Genomic DNA, 23,446 nt, shown 5'->3' with positions numbered 1-23,446 from the left:
CTCTCTAATACATACAAACACACACAGAGAGTTAGACAAGATGAAGAGACAGAGGAATTATGCCAAATGAAAGAATAAGACACAATCACAGCAAAAGAACTAAATGAAATGGAGGTAAGCAATATGCCTAATAAAGAATTCAAACTAATGGTCATAAAGATACTGGACTTAGATGAATGGAACAGAATAAAAAACCCAGAAATTGACCCAAAACTATATGGTCAACTAATCTTTGACAAAAAAGGAAAGAATATCCAGTGGAGAAAAAGACAGTCTCCTCAACAAATGGTGTTGGGAAAACAGCAACATGAAAAAGAATGAAACTGGACCACTTTCTTTTATCATACACAAAAATAAATTCAAAATGGACGAAAGACTTAAATGTGAGACAGGAAACCATCAAAATCCTAGAGAGCATAGGCAGCAACCTCTTTGACATCATCTGTAGCAACTTCTTATTAGACAGGTCTCTGGAGACAAGGGAAACAAAGGCAAAAATGAACTATTGGGATTTCATCAAGATAAAAAGCTTCTGGGGGTGCCTGGATAGCTTGGTTGTCGAAACATCTGACTCTTGATTTTGGCTCAGGTCATGATCTCAGGGTTGTGAGATCAAGTCCCCCATCAGGCTCCACACTCATTGCGGAGTCTGCTTGAGATTCTCTCTCTCTCCCTCTGCCCCTCCCCCCCAGTAAATAAATAAATAAATAAATAAATAAATACATCAGTAAATGAACAAAACCTTTTTTTTAAAAAGCAAAGGAAACAATCAACAAAACTAAAAGGCAACCTACGGAATGGGAGAAGATGCTTGCAAATTGATGTTTCTGATAAAGAGTTAGTATCCAAAATGTATAAAAACTTACCCATCTCAACACCGAAAGACAAATAATACAGTTAAGAAATGGTCAGAAGACATGAACAGACATTTTTCAGAAGAAGACATCAAGATGGCCAATAGACACATGAAAAGATGCTCAACATCACTCATCATCGGGGAAATGCAAATCAAAACCATGATGAGATACAACCTCACAGCTGTCAGAAAGGCTAAAATTAACAACACAGGAAACCACAGATGTTGGCAAGGATGAGGAAGAGGGGAACCCTCTTGCACTGTTGGTGGGAATACAAACTGGTACAGCCACTCTGGAAAACAGTATGCAGGCTCCTCAAAGAGTTAAAAATAGAACTACCCTATGATCTAGCAATTGCACTACTAAGTATTTATATAAAAGATATAAAAATGCACATTCAAAGGGGTGCCTGCACCCCAATGTTTGTAGCAGCCTGATCAACAATAGCCAAACTATGGAAAGAGCCCAAGTGTCCATTGACTGATGAATAGATAAAGAAGATGTGGTATATATATACAATGGAATATTACTCAGCCATCAAAAAGAATGAGATCTCATCATTTATAATGATGTGCTTGGAGCAAGAGAGCATTATGCCAAGGGAAATAAGGTAGAGAAAGACAAATGCCTATGATTTCACTCATATGTGGAATTTAAGAAACAGATGAACATAGGGGAAAGGGAAAATAAGAGAGAGAGGGAAGCAAACCATGAGAGACTCTTAACTGTAGAGAACAAACTGAGGGTTGATGGAGGGGAGCAGAGAAAATGGGCTAAATAGGTGATGGGTATTAAGGAGGGCACTTGTTGTGATGAGCACTGGCTGTTATATGTAAGTGAGGAATCACTGAATTCTGCCCCTGAAATAATATTACACTATATGCTAACTAACAAGAATTTAAACAAAAACTTCAAACATTAAAAAAAGTTCACCTAAAAACTCTAAGTTCAGTTACATCTATTTAATTCACTTGTTTTCAACAATTATGTTTAGAATACTTAAGTAAATTTCATCATACAAGTTATTTTTCTTGCTGACAAAATTTTTAACAGTGGACTTATTTCATAAACACAGGTAGAATAAAAGTTATAGATCTGCATTATTTAATGTTAATAATTCTAAAGACACATACATTTTAATTAAGCCATCAAACTTAAATTAGCTTTAATACTGAATATTTTTCCAGATCACATGAACCCAAAAAGCAATTGTGTTAGTTTCTATTATATTTTTGAGAATTTTATAAATACTTAATTCATATAAGTACTTAATTTTCTTTAAGTTAATTAAACAGAGCTCTTTTACAAATTCATTTTGGCAATACCATCCCCAGGTAGAAAATATCACACACCTATAACACACACATCCACGCATGTGTGCGCGCACACGCACACACACACGCGCACAGATATAAATGGAGATCTTATAGATTCTGTTCTAAAATTTTGCCATGAATCAAGCACAATAATACAAAATCCACTAGTTATAAAAGAAGTTAGATCCAAATTGTGTTTCTGGTAGATGGAAGAAGTTAAGGTTACCTATTAAGATGGTCAAAGCTTTTTATTGATATTTGTGGAGAAGACACAATTTTTCATTTGTCCAAGTTCCAAAGAAACTCCCCACCCACTTGTTTTTCTTCTGATAAGAATTACCTCCATGAAGTTTGTATTTCAGAGAGATGGCTAGATAAGAGTTCCTGGAGAAGACCAGGTAGAATATTTACAACCTCAAAGGCACAGGGAAAGAACACAAATTCTTCCAAAAAGACATTTGCTTCCTAAGACCGGAATTTTTATGTTTATCTACAAGCCTTTTGCAATAAATAGGTGAGGTTTTGGAAATCGGTAAATAGAATAGGTGGATTTTGAATTGTTTCTAGAGCTGCATTTTTGGTTTTGTCAAGATTTGTGAAATAAGGGTAGTTGCTTTAATTCCTCAAAGAATTGGGTTGCAGCCTAAATGATACCAATGGGCTGATGTACCCACCTAACCCCATTATTTTCAATTTGATTTTTTAAAAAAATATATCTCAGTAGAGGATTTCCAACTAAGATGAAAAAAGATTTCTATGGATTTAGAACTGTTTGTCTCTGGAATGTTTTAGTAAATCCTTCTACAAATGCTTGAGATGTTTTTTTCCCTCTGGATACATAGTTTCACTTTTGCTTGGGGAAGGAGATCTAAAAAAAGTTTCTATCAGGTCTGATTATCATCTTCCAATCTGGGCAACTACTGGCCACAGAACTACTTAAAAAATTATTGTAAATATCTTCTCACTTTTCAGCCAGGAAAATATTTCTGGCAGTATTGAACCCCCCCTTCTATATAAAAGCAGTCCCTGAAGAGGGTACAAAGGATACTACTTTCCCAAGACCCAGAGTCACACCCAAAGATAGCCACAGAAAGAAATGGCAACCTGTGTGTCCCAGGCAGGCAGAAAGCCAAGTCAAGTTCTTAAGACATAAAACAAGGCAAGCAAGAAGGCAATAGCTATCCCTGGGAGAGAAATGACCAATAACCAACAGGTATGGATTTGGAAAGGAAAGGACAAGGTGAAGTTTTATTTTCCTCTCTTGACTGGACACTGCAGACAGAGGTTCAGGAGAGCTGACTCTCAGTAAGAATTCTTACCCTTTTCTGGCTTTTGCCAGTTTTCTCAGGATCCATTCTGCAGCCTCCACTATCTATTAGAATTTGGCCAGGTTTTTCATTCATTTTAATTTTAGTTTCCCCTGGGCTTTTTAAGGGAATAACATAGCAGTTTGCCAGAAAATCCATCAAAGTCTTATCAACTCTGGGGGACTCCATAGTGGGGGCTCTCCTTTGTTGGTAGACATAGGGGCATCTGAGTTGATATTGAAGAATTTGCACAAAACCTTTGAGGACAGTCTTTCTCCTTATGTTCCAGTTGATTACAAACGAAACATCAATTTCTGGGCCAGTATTTTGATGATGGACCCCTAGGAGGTTGTAATGAAGAAGACCTAGGTATTGTTTTAGATACCTTTTGCACCTTTAATTTTTCATTAGCCTTGTTCAAGGAAACTTTTAATGAAGTTGTTTTGGAATCTTAAAGCCTTTTGGAAGCTTTTACATACCAATTAGAATAGGTATCCCATTGTGCTTGCTTGATTTGGAAACCCTTGTTTGTAAGTGCACTTCTTAAATAAATGATCTTGCCTGTTGGAATGTTCCCCAATGGCCATTGTAATTCTAGGTTGTCTTTAGTTAGATTTTGCCATTTTGGTAGTATTTATAGCTTCTGGGACTGTAGTTCTAAGACATAAAATAAGCAGATGTGCCAGAAGGTGGCAAGCTCAACTCTTTGGAATTTGAAGAAAAACTTACAGCCCACAGAAATGGCAAGAAAGAAAATTCAGAGGGTCTGCAGGTATCTTGCCTGTGTCTCTCATTGTTCCTGAAGCCATCAAGAGTGTTCTTTGGATTCCATCACTGCTACCAATTCTCTTAAAAAATAAAACTCAACTGAGTACATTTTAAAGTCCTTACAGGCTTTATTCAATAACTCATGAATCAAGCAGCATCCCACCTACCAGATAGAATAGAGCTCCAAAGAGCTGCAGAAAATAAAAGACTTTCATAGGCAAAAGGGGATGGGATAAGGAAGTTACTAGTGAAAAATGGATTGTTTGTGGCAAGGTCATCTTCTTTAGGGGATGGCAGAGGTCTAAGAGGCAGATTACCTTACTGGCGATGATGACCAGGTAACTCCAGATTAAGATTCTACTCCTGGGAGAGGTTGAAACTGTAATTAAGTTAGGTATTAAGTCTCAATTTGGTGATCTGGACTTAGCATAAGTGACTCCATGTGGATTCTATTGTTTCTTTGTAAACAGTAGTTGTGATAGAAACAGTATGGCCAAAAAAGTAAAAAGAGTATTTACCGTCTGGTGCTTTACAAAAAAAAAGTTTGCCAACCCTCGATCTAAAGTATGGGTTAACATAGTGAAAAGAAGGGGCATTTATCCTAAAGATACAAATGTAGTGAAAAGAAGAGCCATATGCACCCCAGTGTTCATAGAGAAATGTCCACAATAGCCAAACTGTGGAAGGAACTGAGATGTCCTTCAACAGATGAATGGATAAAGAAGATGTGGTTCATACATATACAATGGAATATTACTCAGCCATCAAAAAATGAGATCTTACCATTTACATCAACATGGATGGAACTAGAGGGTATTATGCTAAGTGAAATAAGTCAATCAGAGAAAGACAATTATATTGTTTCACTCATATGTGGAATATAAGAAATAGCACAGAGGAGCATAGGGGAGGGGAGGGAAAACTGAATGAGAAGAAATCAGAAAGGGAGACAAACCATGAGAGACTATTGACTCTGTGAAACAAACTGAGGGTTGCAGAAGGGGGGATGGGTGGTAAGATGGGGTAACTTTGTGATAGGCACTAAAGAGGGCATGTGATGTGATGAGCACTGGGTGTTAAATGCAACTGATGAATCATTGAACACTATATCTAAAACTAATGATGTACTATATATTGACTAATTGAATTTAAATTAAAAAATAAAAACTTAAAAAAAATAAAGTATGGGTTAAAAAACCCAAAATCCCAATGTTTCAGTTACCAAATTTAGAACTTACAAGATATCAGGAAGCAAAAGAGGATATGTAAATAGATAATCATAAAATGAAAATATATTTCAATGTAATTTATATCATGGTTTTTGATGTGTGAAGTCTATCATTTTTAAAGGCATTACCATTGCTATCTGGTCTCAGGAAAGAAAGCACACTCCAAACATATTAACTGAAACTACCAACTATTTGGATGAACTCCATGTCAAATTATTCAGCCCTAAGCTTCCTTTTGAAGGAAAACTCCCACATTCCCAATTGCCTATTTAGATACTCTATCTGGATGTGCTTCCAGCAACAGTTCAATCTGCTGAGCATTTTTAAAGTGGGTTTTATTATTTCCCTCAAAACCTTTCCTTCTCCTGAACTCTCAGTTTCTGACTCAGTGATGAGGGAGGGACACCGATTCAGCCCTCAAAGAGGTTGCTATAGCCCATTTTTAGGAACACTCCTACATCTTCAGGGCTTCTTAATAATTATTTTGTGGTAGGGGCCTGGGTGCACAGTCAGTTAAATGGCTGACTCTTGGTTTCCGCTCAGGTTGTGATATCAGAGTCATGAGATCGAACCCCACATGGGGCTCCACACTCAGCATGGAGTCTGCTTGAGATTCTCTCTCCTCCTCGTCCCCTGTCCCTCCCTTCACAAATAAATAAATCTTTAAAAAAATTATTATTTTGTGGTCAACAGTCTTTTCTCAATGACTTTCTTACAAGCACTTTATCTTTATTGTTAAATTATTTAAAGGCTCTTCTAATTCAGTTTATTTTTCTTTCAGGACACATATAGCGGTTTGATGGGTCCTCTGATTATTTGCAGAGAAGGAGTGTTGAATGAGAAGGGAAGAAGAAGCGACGTTGATTATGAATTTGTTCTCTTGTTTTTGGTATTTAATGAGAATGAATCCTGGTATCTGGATGACAATATTAAGAAATATCTCAATAAAGATCCACAACATTTTAAGCGCACTGACGATTTTGAAGAGAGCAACAAAATGCATGGTATATCAGAGGTTAAAAAGAAGACTCTTGTTGATATAAGCTCATAGAAATTCCTATAACTGTAGGAGGTCCCCAGCCTCCTTCTCTGAACCCTTCCCCATTCCCAGGGGCACCTGGACTAAAGAAAGTCCTCTAAAACTTTCCTGTAGAGGGAATGAACTAAGCCATTGGTTGGCTGCCAGCAAGATCCAGGGCAACTTTGGTTCAATTGTGCAGGGAGCTCTATCTCTGAAGTCTGGGATCCCTAAACTATAAGACTGTAAAGTAATTCTTAAAAAATGAATTATCACTTATGCATATATTTTTATAAGAATACATCATAATATCTAGCTAATCAAATTTAAAGGCCTGGTTTAACTGATTCTGGGACATGAAATACCATCACCGATTTTCTGTTTTAATGTGTCTATGCTATTTTTAAATTCTATGTAATTTAAGGTAGTTTTTTTTTTAAGTGGGAGTAATATGTTCTAATTGACACATCCATACTCTCTCACCAAAATCTACTTCTCACCAAAATATACAAAAAGATAGGCCTTGCCCAAGTTCACAAGTTAATTAATGTTAACACTGATTAGAATATGTAGGCTGATTTCTGATTCAGCTACTAATTCACTTCCATTTCCCCAAAGTTTCTTAGTATGCTCTCTATTTTTAATAAATGTAACTTATTTGTTGCGGCGTGATGCATGGAATAAAAAGTTAGTAGAAAGTAGGGTGAGAGTCCCCATCATGTCAACCCAGCTTGAGTTTGCTTTGGTCATTGTGACAGCATGGGCTCAGCCCATGTGAAGCTTTCCTTCTTTTGGCAGTTCAGCCAAACCCAACCTTAGGAACTTGCCCCAAACAAGATCTCAGGGAAGTATTAAGGGAATAGCTTCTAATTCATTCACTTTTGGCTTATACGACCTTGATTCTCTGTGCTTTAGTTCACTCATCTATAGAATCGTATAAATAATAGCTGCTTCTGAAATGAGCCTGTAACCCACTCCATAAACAGAATGTGCCAAACCAGCAAGCAGACAGACAACACACATTGGTACCCACGATGTAGCTTTTAAAAAATAAACTGTGACTTCTCTTTTCTGGCTCTTTTTTATAAGGATTTCTTAGTGACCTGGATTTTGGGTCTAGAATGGTGGGGACATTGGTATGAGTAAGATGGTTACATATTTATCTGGCAGATGAAAAGATTGGTAACCTTAAGATCTTGAACCATTTCTAAAACCAGATTAAGTAATGATGACTAATCAAAGACTATTTTCTTTTCACCTTCTTAGCTATCAATGGAAAGATTTTTGGGAATCTCCATGGCCTTATCATGAATGAAGCTACAATGACAAACTGGTATCTGCTGGGAATAGGAAGTGAAGTGGACATTCATACCATCCACTATCATGCTGAGAGCTTTCTTTTCAAAGTAAGCACAAGGAATATGCTTTGGGGAAAACTTTTTGAACTAAAAGGTTCAATGTATGTTCACTGTGAAAAAAGATGGCTTGTGAGGTTCATATTAGAAGATGAAACAGAACAATGTGATTATACCTTTCCCCTGGTAGGTATTTGTTAATATGCATGTATGTTTTGCTGTGCTTGTGAGAAAATCTCCAAGCCTAAGATGAGAGTTTTCTTATCAGTTGTATGGGGATAATTTTTACCACTCTGGATTATGCTGTTAGTACTATATATGAAAGCACCTGTAGTGGTTTGTTCCTTTTCCTTAACCTTCCCCTTTTCTTTTACTTTCCTTCTATTTCCTTTCTTTTCTATGTCATTAGCTAACAGAATAGTCCTATCCAGCTACCCAGTAAAGGAGATACTTCAAGCTCTGGCTTGGGCTCCAAAGCTTTATCTTGCTTTTTTTCTTTTTCTTTTTTTGCCCTACTGAGCTGGCTGGACCATGTGTGGTCTGCCTGTCTAGCATCGAGCTGTTCCATCTCGGTGGCACTGGCTGTATAGAATCATCCAGGGAGCTGTTTAAGAAACAGATTGCCAGGCCCCACCCCAGTTCTGAGGAATCAGAATCCCAGGGATAAGGTCTAAATAGGCCATCATCCTGGGGGTGCTTGGGTAGCTCAGTCAGTTAAGTGTCTGACTTCAGGTCAGGTCACAATCTTGGGGTCCTGATATCGAGCCCTGCTTCGGGTTCTGTGCTCAGGGGGAGTCTGCTTCTTCCTCTCCTTCTCCCTCTGCACCTCCCCCTGCTTGTGCTCTCTCCCAAATAAATAAATCTAGTCTTCATAAATAAATAAATAAATAGGCCATCATCCCAAGTGTTTAGTGAAGTCTATAAGGAAAAAGAATAGAAAAGAATAATTACATCTAATCTGTGGAAGTATCTGCGCTGGTCCTTTTCCAGTTATACAGCAATAAATAGTAACTTTAATAAAATGCCTAATATTTCCACCCTGTGTATTTATTCAACATAGTTTAAGATGCCAAGTATTAGCCTACAATGATTACAGTTTTACATATTAAATGGCTATGCTGCTTTTCAGAACTTGGCTTTTTTAGTATCTTTAAAATAAATTAAAAATTTATAAAATTTAATAAAACTATAAAAATTGTTCGATACACCTATGCAATTATTTTGTATACATATTATATAAACTTTAAGTACAATTGATATTGAGTAAAAGTCCCTCTGTTTAGCGTACAGTTCTGTTTGGGGAAGCATGTTAATTTGTAATCAATACGGATTAACATCTCCATCACTCCCTCAAATGTTCTTGTTGCACTTTCTAGAATCAGCTACTTCTTCATGCTTAACCTTTGGCAATCATTGATATTATTTTCTGTCTCTGTAGCTTTGCCTTTCCTGAAATGTCGTATACATGGAATCATACCATCTACAGCATTTTGAAACTGGCTTGTGTCCCTTAGCATAGGCATTTGAATTGCGTGCGTCTTGTGTTTGTCAGTACTTTGTTCCACTCGATTGTTGAGTAGTGTTCCAGTGTATGAATGCATTGCAGTTTGCTATTCCATTTTCCCATTAAGGGGCATTTGGGTTCTTTCTGGGTTTTGGTTATTACAAATAAAGTCTTTGTAAATATTTGTGTACATATTTTCCTGTGAACGTAAGTTTTCATTTCCCTTGAGAAAATACCTAGGAGTTGCATTGCCAGACCATGTATAAGTGTATATGTAACTTCATAAGAACTGCCAAAATATTTTCCACAGAGGCAGTACCCTTTTGCATTCCCACCAGAAAGGTATGAGAACATCACTTGGTCCATACCCACATCAACACTTGGTATCTTCCATTTTTATTTCATTTTTTCTTTGCCACCCTATTAAGTATGTCATGGTACCTCATTGTTTTTTATTTACATTTTCCGAATGGCTAATGATATTGAGTATCTTTTCATGTGCTTGTTTACCATCTGCCATCTGTAAATCTTGGTGAAGTGTCCAAATTTTATGCCCATTTTAAAATTTGTTGTTCATTTCCATATTGTTGAGTTTGAGGGCTTTCTACATTCAAATACTTTACCAGCTACATGATTGCAAATATTTGCTCCCAGTCTGTGGCTTATCTTTTATTCCCTTAATGTTATCTTTCAAAGAACAGAAAAATCTTCATTCTGATGACCCACAGTTTATGATTTTTTTGTTTTATGCATCATGCTTTTGGTGTCATATCTGAGAAATCTTTGCCTAACTCAAGATCACAAGGATTTTCTTTGAGCTGTTTTACAGCTTTACGTGTTAATTTAGGCCTCTGATCCATTTTAACTTAATTTAACATCCATTTTTTGCATATGGATGCAGTCATTCCATCACCATTATTGAAAAGGCTACCCTTACTCCCGTTGTGTCAAAATCATATCGATCGTATATATGTGGGGCCATTTCTGGGATGTCTGTTCTGTTATATTGATCTATGTATCTGTCCTTTCTTGAATACCATCCTGTCTTGATTACTTTAATGTGATAGTAAGTCTTAAAATCTGGTGGTAATTGTTTTAGCTATTCTAGATCTTAATGTCCATCACCCAGTTACCCCATCCCCCCACCCTTCTCCCTTCCAGCAACCCTCAGTTTGTTTCCTAGTGTTAAGAGTCTCTCATGGTTTGTCTCCCTCTCTGATTTTGTCTTATTTTTCCCCTCTCTTCCCCTATGATTCTCTGTTGTTTCTTAAATTCCACATATGAGTGAAATCATAACTGCCTTTCTCTCATTGACTTATTTCACTTAGCATAATACCCTCTAGTTCCATCCATGTCATTGCAAATGGTAAGATTTCATTTTTGATGGCTGAGTAATATTCCACTGTATATATATGAACCACATCTTCTTTATCCATTCATCTGTTGAAGGACATCTCAGTTCCCTCCACTGTTTGGCTATTGTGGACATTTCTCTATGAACATTGGGGTACAGGTGCCCCTTCTTTTCACTACATTTGTATCTTTGGGATAAATGCCCCTTGCTTTCCCACCAACAATGTAAGTGTTCCCCTTTCTCCACATTCTCGCCAACATTTGTTGTTCCCTGTCTTGTTAATTTTAGCCATTCTAACTGGTGTAAGGAAGTATCTCATTGTGGTTTTAATTTGAATTTCCCTGATTATAAGTAATATGGAGCATTTTTTCATGTGTCTGTTGGTCATTTGTATGTCTTCTTCAAGGAAGTGACTCTTCGTGTCTTCTGCCCATTTCTTGACTGGATTATTTGTTTTTTGGGTGTGGAGTTTGATAAGTTCTTTATAGATCTTGGATACCAGCCCTTTATCTGTTATGTCATTTGTAAATATGTTCTCCCATTCTGTAGGTTGCCTTTTAGTTTTGTTGACTGTTTGCTGTGCAGAAGCTTTTTATCTTGATGAAGTCCTGATAGTTCATTTTTGCCTTTGTTTCCTTTGCCTTTAGAGACATGTCTCACAAGAAGTTGCTGTGGCCAAGGTCAAAGAGGTTACTGCCTGTGTTCTCCTCTAGGATTCCTGTCTCACATTTAGGTCTTTCATCCATTTTGAGTTTATCTTTGTGTATGGTATAAGAGAATGGTCCAGTCTCATTCTTCTGCATGTGGCTGTCCAGTTTTACCAGCACTATTTATTGAAGAGACTGTCTTTTTTCCATTGGATATTCTTTCCTGCTTTGTCAAAGATTAGTTGACCATAGAGTTGAGGGTCCATTTCTGGGCTTTCTATTCTGTTCCATTGATCTATGTGTCTATTTTTGTGCCAGTACCATGCTGTCTTGATGATCACAGCTTTGTAATATAGCTTGAAGTCAGGCATTGTGTGGGCCCCCAGCTTTGGTTTTCTTTTTCAGCATTCCCCTGGCAATTCAGGGTTTTTTCTGGTTCCATACAAATTTTAGGATTGTTTATTCCAGCTCTGTGAAAAATGTCAATGGTATTTTGATAGGGATTACATTAAATGTCTAGATTGCTCTCGGTAGCATAGACATTTTAACAATGTTTATTATTCCAATCCATGAGCATGGAATGTTTTTCCAGCTCAGCATACAGATCTTGCATATATTTTGTTGGATTATTACCTAAGTAATATCATAGGTTTTGGTGATAGTGTAAGTTGTATTGTCTTTATTTCAATTTCTAATTGTTCATTGCCAATATATAGAAATATAATTGATTTTGTATAATTGACCTTGAATGCTATAACTTTGTTAAATAGTTATAGTAGCTTTTTTTGTAGATTTTGGGGTGATGTTTCCTGCATTGACAATCTTCTTTTCTGTGAATTGAGTTGGTTTTATTTCTTTATTCAATCTGTATGCCTTTTATTTCTTTTCTTGCCTTATTGCACAGGCTAGGCCCTCTAGTATAATGTTGAATCTGAATGGTGAAAGGGAATATCCTTGCAGTAGTCTTGGAGGGGATGTGCTCAGTTGTTCATCGCTGAATATAAAGTTAGCTGTAGGTTTTTTGTAGTTCCTATTAATAAGTGGAAGAAGTTTCTATTTTTAGTTTGCTGATTTTTTTTTTCATGAATAGATGTTAAATTCTATCAAATGTTTTTCTGCATCTCTTGAGATGATCACATTTTTCTTCTTCAGTTTGTGGATGATTTTCTTTAGTATATTGGTGATTTACATAGATTGATTTTCAAATATTGGACCAGTTTTCAATCTCAGGATCAATCATTCTTTGTCACAATGCATTATCCTTTTTATATATTGTTGGATTCAATTTTCTAGTATTTTTTAAAGGATTTTACATTTATGTTCATGAAGGATATTTGTTGTAGCTTTCTCTTCTCATTAAGTATTAAGGTAATGTACCGGTAAAGTATTAGGTATCAGGGTAATGCTGGCTTTATAAAATGAGTTGGGAGTGGTCTGTCCTCTTCTATTTTCTGGCAGGGTTTGTTTAGTATTGGTATTATTTCTTCTTTAAATGTTGGTAGAATTTGCTAATGAAGTCATCTGGACCTGGAGTTTTAATTTATTGGAAAGTCTTAATGTAATTGTAGTTTCTTTAATAGATAATCTGAATAATGATCTTAGGTAGTTTTCATCTTAAGGAATTTATCCATACCATCTAAGTTGTAGAATTCACAGACAGTTATTCATAATATTCCTTTATTATCCTTTTCAATGTCTATAAGGTCTTAGTGTTGTCCCCTCTTTCATTCCTACTATTTGTAATTTGTGTCTTTTTTTTTTCTTGATCTGTTTGTCTAGGGGTTTCTATTAGTTATTTATTGTTTTTATAACAAATTACTCCAAAACTTAGTGGCCTAAAACAACAAATACTAACTCGCAATTTTTCTGGGTCAGAAATCTGGGAGTAGTTTAGCTAGTTGGTTCTGACCCAGCATTTCTCATGAGGCTATAATCAAGATGTCAGCTGGAGCTGCAGTCATCAGATTTGACTGGGACTGGAGAATCCACATCCAAACTCTCTCACAGGGCTATTGACTGAAAGCTTCAGTTTTTCACCACATGGGTATGGCATGGGATCTGACTTCCCCCAGGGTGAGTGATACAAGAGAAGAGAGCAAGAGAGAATCTAAGTCTTTTGGAAGTAGAATGCCATCACTTCTTCCATATGCTATTGGTCTCATAGACCAACTCTCATACAATGTGGAAGGGGACTATGAAGGTTATGAATAGCAGGAGGCAGGGGTCATTGGGGGCCATTGTGAAGGATGGTTATCACGAGGTTTATCAATCTTATTGACCTGTTCAAAGAATCAGCTTTTGCTTTCTTTGATTCATCTCTATTATTTTTCTATTTTCAATTTTATTGATTTCTGCTCTTATCTTTATTACCTTCTTTCTGCAGATAGATAAATCTTACCGAGAAGATGTGTATGATCTCTTTCCTGGGACATTCCAAACCATTGAGCTGTTTGCAGATCACCCAGGGACATGGCTGTTACACTGTCATGTGTCTGACCACATCCATGCTGGCATGGAGACAACCTACACAGTCCTTCGGAACATAGGTACTGTTCTCTGTCAGTGATGATGGATGATAACACCAGGTTTCTTCTAGGCCCTGAAAATAAGGGGCTCGAGAGCCCCCAAGGGCTCAGAGTCAAGTAAGAGAGACAGACATATAAATAATAACTAAAATAGAATATGATACATGCCAACATAGAGTGCAGAGTACAGGGCTCAGTGACAGCAGTAGGAGGTAATGGTTAACAGTGTGGGGATCTGAGCAAACATTCTAGAGGCTAGATTGCTTCAGATGGATCATAACGGGTGAGCAAAAGCTTAAAAGGTAGATGAGGTAAGGACAGCATGTTTATGGGTAGGAAGTAGAATACTGAGAATTTAAGAAAGCCCTGCAGATACAAATGGGATAAAGTCCTCATTGGTAAAATGACATAACTCTTGAAATAACCCATGTCATGAAAAGTATCTACTTCTGTTGTTTATAAAACAATCAACTTGTTATCTTTGTCCAGACAACAGGATCCCTTACTCCACCAAGTCTCCATCTGGAGGAGCATCCCGCCCAACCACAGTGCCCTCCAATGGTAACGATACCCTCCCTGAATCCCGCACGTGAATGGTCAGCGTTCACTCCCTAGGGAAAGGCAGAGGGCTGACACCTCACTTTTCTTTTCACAGAAGAATCTGGCAAGGAGCAGCTCTATTTCTTTGGCAAGAATCTGGGTCCTAGTGGAGCCAAAGCAGCCTTGGTCATCCTCTTCATCATTGGACTCCTCCTCCTGATCTCCACAGTGATTCTCTCCCTCAGACTGCAGTCTGCAAGGAAGCAAGTTGCATATCGGGAAGTCCAGTCCTGCGCACTCCCCACGGATGCTCTGTGAACCAGCTGGTCTTCCTCAGGGAAACTGGACAAGGCATCGTTCATCAAGAAAGGTTCACATTATATCCTGGATCAGGCTCTGATCCTCCGGAACACAATCAAAGCCATTTTGCTTTTACTTATTTATTTTTTAATGGGCTGTGAATAATCCTCAGGTATAAAATACGGAAAGAAGAACAGGTGTGACTCAGAAAACACAGTCTGTTCTCTGAACGAATTTGCTGAAGTGGGGGAAACCCTCTGAAAGATATCTTTGTTTTCCATTTTTTGTAATTCTTAGATTAGACGGTGCTTCCTCAGCTAACCATCCAAGTTTCCAGATGGACGACATTGGGAGTTACGCTGCCTCAGACACCTAACTGGAAAGGCACTGATTTTTCAACACTGTTATATAAGATGTTTCCCTTAGTCGTTCCAGGGAAAATAACTTTCTGAGGAGTTCATGGAAATGTCTAACTCAGTATCTGCTGATAGAATTTGACCAAATGAAGTTTTTGGAGGCTTTATCCAGCTCTCCTGGCCTTTTCACTCTAATATAAATAGCCTGGGCACTGTTTGCTACAGAGGCAAAGATACCAGCATTTAAAAAAAAATTGCTGCTGTTTTTATGCAAACCTGTAGAGATATTTTAATGTTTACAACTCACTTCATGTTATATGTTTTTACAATGTTTCCATGGCAACGTTTTTTTTTTTTTATTTCAAAAATCATCTAGAGAATTTGTATTTTAGAATGTGGAGGGCCGGAAGAGCAGGAGAGATTCTCCCAGTGTGAGGCAGAGACTCCCTAGAAGTTTAGAGTGAGCTTCTGTGTGGAATGGAAGCTTTGCAGAAGGCGAATCTGACTTGAGCCTTGAGTCTGATTTTTCATTCACCTAGCGGGATCTTTCCAAATCTGCATCTTCTAGGAAATAAAAACAGTCTCGTCATTTGAGAATTCATCAGTTCAGCTGACCGGTGGAGAGAAGAGCTCTCACAAAATTCTTGATTCCATGCTTCTTAAAGACAGACCTTTGTGGGAGGAGGGGGAAAAAAAAGGCTAGAAAGAAGAGAGTCCCAGTGGCAAGTTTTTATATCATTAAATCGGCTTTGAAGATATGCATTACAGTTTTCAAGGCTCAAATGTAAAACTAAAGTATCGGACAACTAAACTGAACCCATTACAAGGCGATCCATACTCTCTGTATACATGCCTAAGTGTTAGGTTAAGATTGATAAAAGCAACTTTGCTTTTTACTAGACTGAGAAATTGCCCTTAACTCAGGGCAAGATGCCCTGCGATGCCAATGTCAATGCCAGATGAGTGATATCAGTACATCTGCCTTAGCAGATAACATTAGGATGTCCAGATGAACAAGTAGGACCTAAAAAAATACTCTGGTGGAGGGACATTTCATATTTTCTCATCTTCGTCTTGGTGAGGGGAAGTGGGTAATTTGATAGAAGTTGTAGTCTTACATAAAACAGGATGCGAATGCTAATAGTTCTGTTCTTAGTTTGCTTGAATGTCATATGGAACAGTGTACCCAAAGGATTTTGAATTCCAGCCTGCTAGCCACTGATAATGTGATTTTGTAGTATGTGCTCTACGGTTTTCATACATGTGTAGGCTGTATAATTTCATAGTAATAATCATGATAAATGCCTTATTTATAACTCACCTAGACAACAAATTTAGTTTTTTTCTTTTCTCTTAGTCTATTTTTTTTAATGAAAATGAAACCATAAAGTAGTTTGATTACACCATTTCTCTTTTTAATAAAGTTTCAAAGATTATAAAATGGCTATTTGCATTTTTTCCCACTAACTAGGACCTGATCACTAGACCTAGGGCAGGGGGTTGGTTAAAGGAGAATTGTCTTTTAGTTATTTAGCAACTATCCAAGTTATACCTGCTAAAGGAAATGAAACAAAATAACAATACATCTCCCAAAGCATATGACTCTCCTCAAACATTGTTTCCTCTAATGTACCATACTTCTTTCTCTGCCTCAGTCCTTTAAGGAAATCAATTACATTTAGATACATTTCCTGTTACAATGGAAGAAGTGTCCCTGCTTTCTAGCAGGGCAGGTTTCTTACTTGGCTCTGGACTTTATCCCTTCTTTTTTTTTAAAAAAAGATTTTATTTATTTGACAGAGATAGGAACAGCCAGCGAGAGAGGGAACACAAGCAGGGGGAGTGAGAGAGGAAGAAGCAGGCTCATAGTGGAGGAGCCTGATGTGGGGCTCGATCCCACAACACCGGGATCACGCCCTGAGCCGAAGGCAGACGCCCAACTGCTGTGCCACCCAGGCGCCCCATGGACTTTATCCCTTCTTGCTCTCCAAGGGACTTCATTTCCTCAGTGTTCAGCTTTCTCTACTGCATGAAGTCATCAGCAGCACCCACAGAGGGCTGTTGTCCTTAACCTCATAACCCTCTCTAACCCAGTTTCTCTGCTCCCTTCATAGCAGAACTTGCGACCTGTACTCCCTCATCTCATGCATTCCTCAACCCATTCCAGTGACTTCCAATCCAGTGTGCCTTGCTCCCACCTCCCAGTCTGCTGTTCAAAATCAACAACCATGATGCCATTTCCAGTGGCTTCTTCCCCATCTTGATCTCACTCAACCTGTCCTCAACAATTGACAGCTCCTTCCTTCAAAACACCGCGTCGTCCCTTCAACATGACCCCTTGACAGCCTTCCTTCTTCTTCGGTTGCTCTTCCTTCTTAGTCTCTTGTTAGTTCTTTCTCTCTCATCTAACTTAAGTGTTGGCATGCCTCAGGGCCTCTTGGCATGACACCGGGGCCTCTTCTCTCTTTTGCCCTCTGGGGTAGGCTGAATAATGTCCCCAAAGATTTTGTGTCCTCATCCCTGAACCTGTGTTATTTTACATGGCAAAAAAGACTTTGCACTTATGAGTAAGCAAAGGATCCTGAGACGGACTACTCAGGTTGTCCATAAATAAAAGTCACAGTGCCTTTCTCAAAGAGAGGCAGAGGGAGATTTGACTATAGAAGGCCATGTGACAACTGAAGGAGGACATTATGCCACTGGCTTTGGAGATGGAGGAAGGGGTCACAAGCTAGGGAATGTGGCTCTAGAACCTGGAAAAGGCAAAGGAACAGGTTCTCCTTCAGAGTCTCCAGATGGAGCTTGGCCCTGCCAGCATCTTGTAGTCCAGTGAACATGATTTTGGATTTAAGAGTTCCAGAACTGTTAGAGAATACACGGGAGCCATCAAGTTTGCGGTCATTTTTTTACAGCTCTCTCCGTACGTTATTTCATCCATTTCACTTTTAATTATATCCAAACTCCTTACCTTGGTCTTGGGCCCAGCCTGGTTTGGCCCATGCCCACCTTTCTCATTTCATCTCCAACTCTTCTCTGCTCTAGCTTTGATTAGTTCTTGTGCCCTGCTAGTTCTTTTCTGCCTCAGGACCTTCACACATGCTGCTTTCTATGCCTGGAGTACTCCTCCTCTCCAGCACTCTCATCCTGCTTCCTACCTTTCCTAGCTCATCTGTGAGCTCTCCAGACTGCTCTCTCTAAAGCAGATCCCTCCTCTTGTTATTTCCTATCTTCACTGTTTTCCTTTGCAGCATTTATTACAGGACATGACCATTTTATTTTTTTATTTTTTAATTTTCTTCTGCCTCTTTGACTGCAGTGTAGGCTTCATGGAAGCAAAGACCCCTGACCTTTTTTTGCTCATCGCTGCATCCCCAGCACAGAACACAGTGCAGATATATAATAGTTGTTCAGCAAATATTACTTGAATGAATGAATAAACATAACAGAAAATGTGGTAAGCTTGACTATTCTAGTTGCAAAAAGTCTCATATTCAAATATCAAATGTCAAGGGTCTGAAACAAACAACAGATTCTGGGACAGTAGCTGTGAGGTCCACAGCTGCTTTGGATTCCTTCTAATAAATGACACTGGAACAGGGGTTGGGGCAGGGAGCACATGGGAAGAGCATGTATTATTCAATCCCTAAATGCACTTTACAATGAGAAAAACGAACAACGTCATCAAAAATAAGGAAAGTCTAAGAAACTGTCTCACCTAAGAGGAGCTCGGGAGAAATAACAACTAAGCACAATGTGGCATCCTAGATGGGATCCTAGAACAGAAAAAAAGGATACGAGGTAAACATTAAGGAGATACGAATAAGCTGGATTTTTATTAATATTAATGTAATAATATTAATGTAATCTGATCAACCATCAGATTTTGTATATTTAGAAGAGAGGAGCAAGTGAACTTGGAAATTGGTTATGGCAGCTGGGAGAAATGGAAGCGCTAAAGATGGTGCTGGACGGAGGCTTCTGGCTTGGGTGTTTGGGTGGATGGTGGTGCATTCAGCCAGATAGGGAAGACTGGAGTTCAGCTGGAGAGGAAGATGATTGCAGTCCTGGCCATTATGAGTCCGAAGTCCCGTGAGCCATCCCAGTGCAGAGCTGTGTACACTGTGGGATGAGTGTTCAGAGGACAGGTCACGGTGGAGATATGCCCGAGGAACTCAGAGGGCAGATGGAGAAGGCTTGCCTGGGCCCGCCCAGGTACAAAGGGCAGAGTAGGCAGCCCAGCCCAAGGAGCACTCCTGTATAAAGTTCCTGTCAGCGGCAAATGTGGCTGGGTAGAGCATCTCCTCCCGTTTCTCCTGCTCCACTTCCTGTGAGTGGTTCAGAAGCAGCTGTCCCCAGCCCCCAATCCCACCCACCCGCGGGCAGCCCGGCCCGCTCCCGCACCAAGGCTCGGCCAACTGGAAAGCCTGGAAGAAAAGCGCGCATGGGGCAGTTTTAATTGAAGTGTAAGACTCTGGCGCACGCAGGGCTCCTCACAGACCTCGCGCCTCCACTCATGCAAGCTCCTGGAAGGGTCCAGAGTCCCCTCTCCTACACCATTCGACTGGGTTTTATGGCAGCCGTTGCCCTTTGAGGCGTTCACAGCTCCTCTGAAGCTGATTCCACAGTGTACAACTGTTAGGAGTGGGGCTTAAAGGGGGACCATCCTGTCTACAGGGTGAGAGGTCCTTTCAGAAATGATTTCAAAAATCCCGGTCTAGGAACCGGGGAGGCTGAGGCCAAGGCAGGCGCGAGTAAGCCGAGGTACCGCTGGGCGCGAAGATCCCTCTGCGGAGGTGGATCCCGGGGTCCCTGCAAGCTGCCGCGCCCACCCCGCCCGCGTCACCGCGGTTTCCGGCAGCTCCACGCGCCCGGCTTCTCCGGCTCGCCCAGGGTTCCGGAAGAGCGCGCCCAGGCGAGCGGAGCGCGCGGGCCGGCCGGGGGCGGCTTCGGGCCCCGGGGCTGGGCGGAGGGGTCGCGGGAGCGGCTGGTTCTCGCGCCTGCGGACGCGGGCGAGGCGCGGAGCGCGGGCGGCGCGCGCATCCCGGGGACCTGTACGAGCGAGCGCGCGGGGGCGGGCTTGCGCCCAGCCGGCGGCGGACGAGCGAGCGCGAGAGCTCCTGCGCCCTGGCGCGCGGCGGGAGCGGCGGCGGCGCTGTGGCGAGCCGGCAGCCGGGAGCCCGGACGCACAAAGGCTGGTGGGATGCGTGAGCAACCGGGGAAAGGGGAAAAGGAAAGCGAAAGCCGCGGGCGCTGCAGGTGACGGCGAAGGCGCCGCGCAGCCCTCCCTACGCCGGCGGTACCCGGGCCTGCCCTCCTGGGCCTGTCGGGCTGAACCCGGCGCGCCGCAGCCATGGCTATCGCCCACCTGGCCACCGAGTACGTGTTCTCGGACTTCTTGCTGAAGGAGCCCACGGAGCCCAAGTTCAAAGGGCTGCGGCTGGAGCTGGCCGTGGATAAGATGGTCACGTGCATCGCCGTGGGTCTGCCCCTGCTGCTCATCTCGCTGGCCTTCGCGCAGGAGATCTCGATCGGTAAGTCCCGGGCCGGAGGGGCGGGGTGGGGCCGGCTGGCCTGAGCCGCCGTTAGCCGAGGTAGGTGTCGGGGTCTGGGGGGGGAAGTGATTTTACTGCTCGCCCCCGGAATCCCTCTCAGCTGCGATGGGCGTGAACGAAAGAAAGGGAGCCCCAGTTTTATGGCCTGAAGTATTCTTTGCCCACGTGGTTCATTGTATATCTCTGTGGATCCTGCTTGCGTCCCTGCTTCTCAGTTCTTCTGTCTGCTCCCCACTGATCCTGAGTGTGGCTTAGCATGCCTGTCCTGTCCTTAGGACCGGCGCCCTTGCCATCAGACTTGTCGAAAACAGCGGTCTTCTGTTCCCTTCCCCCCATCCCTACATTTTTGTAATTATCTACAGAGAAGTTCCTGAGTGGCTGAATAGAGGATGTGAAGAAAAGTACTCCATGAAATGTGTGTTCTCCCTTCATTACCTAACATTGAGTTGATACCGAGACTTTAGCTCTGCCGGGTTCTGAATGATGGGAAATGATTGCACTTGGCAGATAGTAGAGGGATACCAGAATCCTCCACCCGGACAACCTTGTTATGAATGTGGGATGAACAAGTCCCCTTCATGTAGACTGTCGTTTACTCATAATAACACTTCTGAGATGCGAAAGTGTTTGGGGCAGGGTCATGTGGTTAATAAAACTGTGGTCTTCCTCATCAGCTGTTCTGACTTACAGCATAGGAGAGGATGCTTATGAGTCAACAGGAAGGCAGTGTATGACAGCTAGAGACTGTTCAGTGTGACAGAAGAGAGGCCGGTGGGGCTGGACCTTGGGGAATCTCACATGAGAAATTGTGCTGGCCCTGAGCCCTGGAGCACGGGTGGGATTTGGATTAGCAGAGGTGAGACCTTTGCTAAGATTTTGAGATCGCAGAGAATGTTACATGTTCCTGGAAGGAGAGAGAGAGTGACTGTCCCAGCTGAGGCAGGAGACTTAGTCACAGTTCTTGGGATATGAGCACGAATATGGGTCTAGATGCCTTAGAACAGAGGAGTATAGACTTGATGGTTTTAAAAGTGCAAAGTTATTGTTTGAGCAGAGGATAGACCAGTTGAAAACAGTACTTAATAAGCCTAATGGTAGCATGTAGGGTCTAGGGTTAAGGAGGGGAATTGGAGCTAGGGAGGTCAGATAACTAGACGACGGGGCATTAACTGAGGTCTTGTGCATGGGTGGGGCCAAGATTGAAGGGAAAGGGTGGGAAGGGATGACTTCTAAGAGATCAAGGAGCAATAGCAGTGTTTGGGTACCTAGTTTTTAATAGGTCTTGAAGGGCAGATACTGACCAGAGTTGTTGGAAAGGCTGCAGACCTGAGTGATTGGAGTATGGTGGTGGTCTTTTTTTTTTTTTAAGATTTATTTATTTAGAGAGTGAGAGGGCGTGTGGGGCGGGGGGGGGCAGAGGGAGAGACACTCTCAGGTGGGTTCCCTGGCTCCCCACTGAGCACAGAGCTCGATTTCATGACCCTGCGATCGTGACCTGAGTCGAAATCAAGAGTCAGAGGCCTGAGCCACCTAGGCGCCCCAAGAGTGGTATTCTTGATAGGAATAGTGAAGTTGCAGGAGGACTTGGTTAGAAAAGGATTATGGTGGAATTGGTTTTGTGATCTACATCACTGAGTTGTTCAACTTGGCAGGAAGTTGCCAAATTCATTGTGGAAAACAAGTGATCAGTTATTTGTCTTTGGGCAGGCAGAGTCATGGGGTTTCCTTCTGCCTTCCAGATGACCAGGAGTTGGGACTTGCAGTAGAAAGGAAAACCACCAAGTAGCTTGGGTCCTGGAGATAATCTGTCCCTTCAGGAGATGTTCCTTGAGTACCAGCTGTGGGCTGGAGCCAGGGCTAGGCACCGAGGGCCCAGGAATAAATGAGGCACGGTTCCCATTATGAAGAAGCAGCAGTCTTGGGCATCTGATGCCAGGAGGAGGGAGCTGGTTACCCTCCGTGATCAAACTTAATGTCTACCCCATATAGTAGAGGGATTCTAAAGGCAGAAACACTCTTGACACATTCAAGTTGATGGGCTGCCGGAGAGGCATTTGATTGGCATTGGGAATGGCTTTATCCAGCAGGAGGCTGAGCTTATGCTGTGTGCAGAGCACTGCTGTGTGTTGAGTTTGAGGCATGGTCTTCTTCCCGCCCTGCAAGAGTTTACCACCCATCTGGGCGCTGGGACAGACGTGCTGACAGGTGACATTCAGCAGCATGTGGCTCAGTGACAAGATGGTGTCAAGCTCTGAGCACCAAGCAGGTAAAGGTTGGCAGGGACTTGGATGATGCTGTGGAGCAGACTCGCCATCTTCTCAGGTGCTTCAGGACTTCCAAGGGGAGGGCAGGCATGTGGGATGACCCAGCTGCCCGGGGGAAGACCTGTCAGGTTGAGTACTCGTTAGATAATGCCAGAAAGAAAGACACTGGGGAGGAGAAGAGAGGTACATACGTTAATGCATGGAGTCCGTACAACGTAGTCATGTTAGGCAGCTTTGAATTTGGTGCAGTGCCAGCTTTTGTGTGAAAGCACAAACAAGCAGAGTGATTGAGGAGAACGATAACAACGAAGAGAGAGAGGAGTGATTTAAATGGAGCAGGCACCCACCACTTCACATGAGCACTGCCCCAGAGCCAGTGCGAGATGGGCCTGCACACTTAAAACATGACTTCATGCAGCCTCTCGGGAGAAGTACTGCCCACCTTGCTGGTGCCTGGAATGTTCTTTCATTGTTGTACTTTGCACATGGCATTGTAACTTGTTCATGTGCCCCCTTAATTATGAGATATTCCATCTTCTGTTGATCACTAGAAG

The 23,446-nt window shown here is 41.4% G+C and overlaps 2 protein-coding genes across 2 annotated transcripts in view; both read left to right on the top strand.

Annotated features, from left to right (window-relative positions):
• The window catches only part of HEPHL1 (hephaestin like 1), an 86,998-nt gene extending 70,551 nt beyond the window's left edge, over nucleotides 1–16,447 (top strand). Inside the window, exons 16-20 of the mRNA XM_008688360.1 lie at nucleotides 6,259–6,481; nucleotides 7,762–7,901; nucleotides 13,739–13,901; nucleotides 14,370–14,441; nucleotides 14,536–16,447. Coding sequence (XP_008686582.1) covers nucleotides 6,259–6,481; nucleotides 7,762–7,901; nucleotides 13,739–13,901; nucleotides 14,370–14,441; nucleotides 14,536–14,738 — 801 coding nt within the window. The 3' untranslated portion in view covers nucleotides 14,739–16,447. The remainder of the gene's footprint in view (nucleotides 1–6,258; nucleotides 6,482–7,761; nucleotides 7,902–13,738; nucleotides 13,902–14,369; nucleotides 14,442–14,535) is intronic.
• A 3,715-nt stretch (nucleotides 16,448–20,162) lies between these two features.
• The window catches only part of PANX1 (pannexin 1), a 45,354-nt gene continuing 42,070 nt past the window's right edge, over nucleotides 20,163–23,446 (top strand). The window contains exon 1 of the mRNA XM_040630989.1: nucleotides 20,163–20,607. Coding sequence (XP_040486923.1) covers nucleotides 20,427–20,607 — 181 coding nt within the window. The 5' untranslated portion in view covers nucleotides 20,163–20,426. The remainder of the gene's footprint in view (nucleotides 20,608–23,446) is intronic.

This window comes from Ursus maritimus, unplaced genomic scaffold (genome assembly GCF_017311325.1).
Source record: "Ursus maritimus isolate PB19 unplaced genomic scaffold, ASM1731132v1 scaffold_16, whole genome shotgun sequence".
Classification (NCBI taxonomy): Eukaryota; Metazoa; Chordata; class Mammalia; order Carnivora; family Ursidae; genus Ursus; species Ursus maritimus.
The sequence above is the reverse complement of the archived record's forward strand: the minus strand, read 5'-3'. Positions and strand labels throughout refer to the sequence as shown.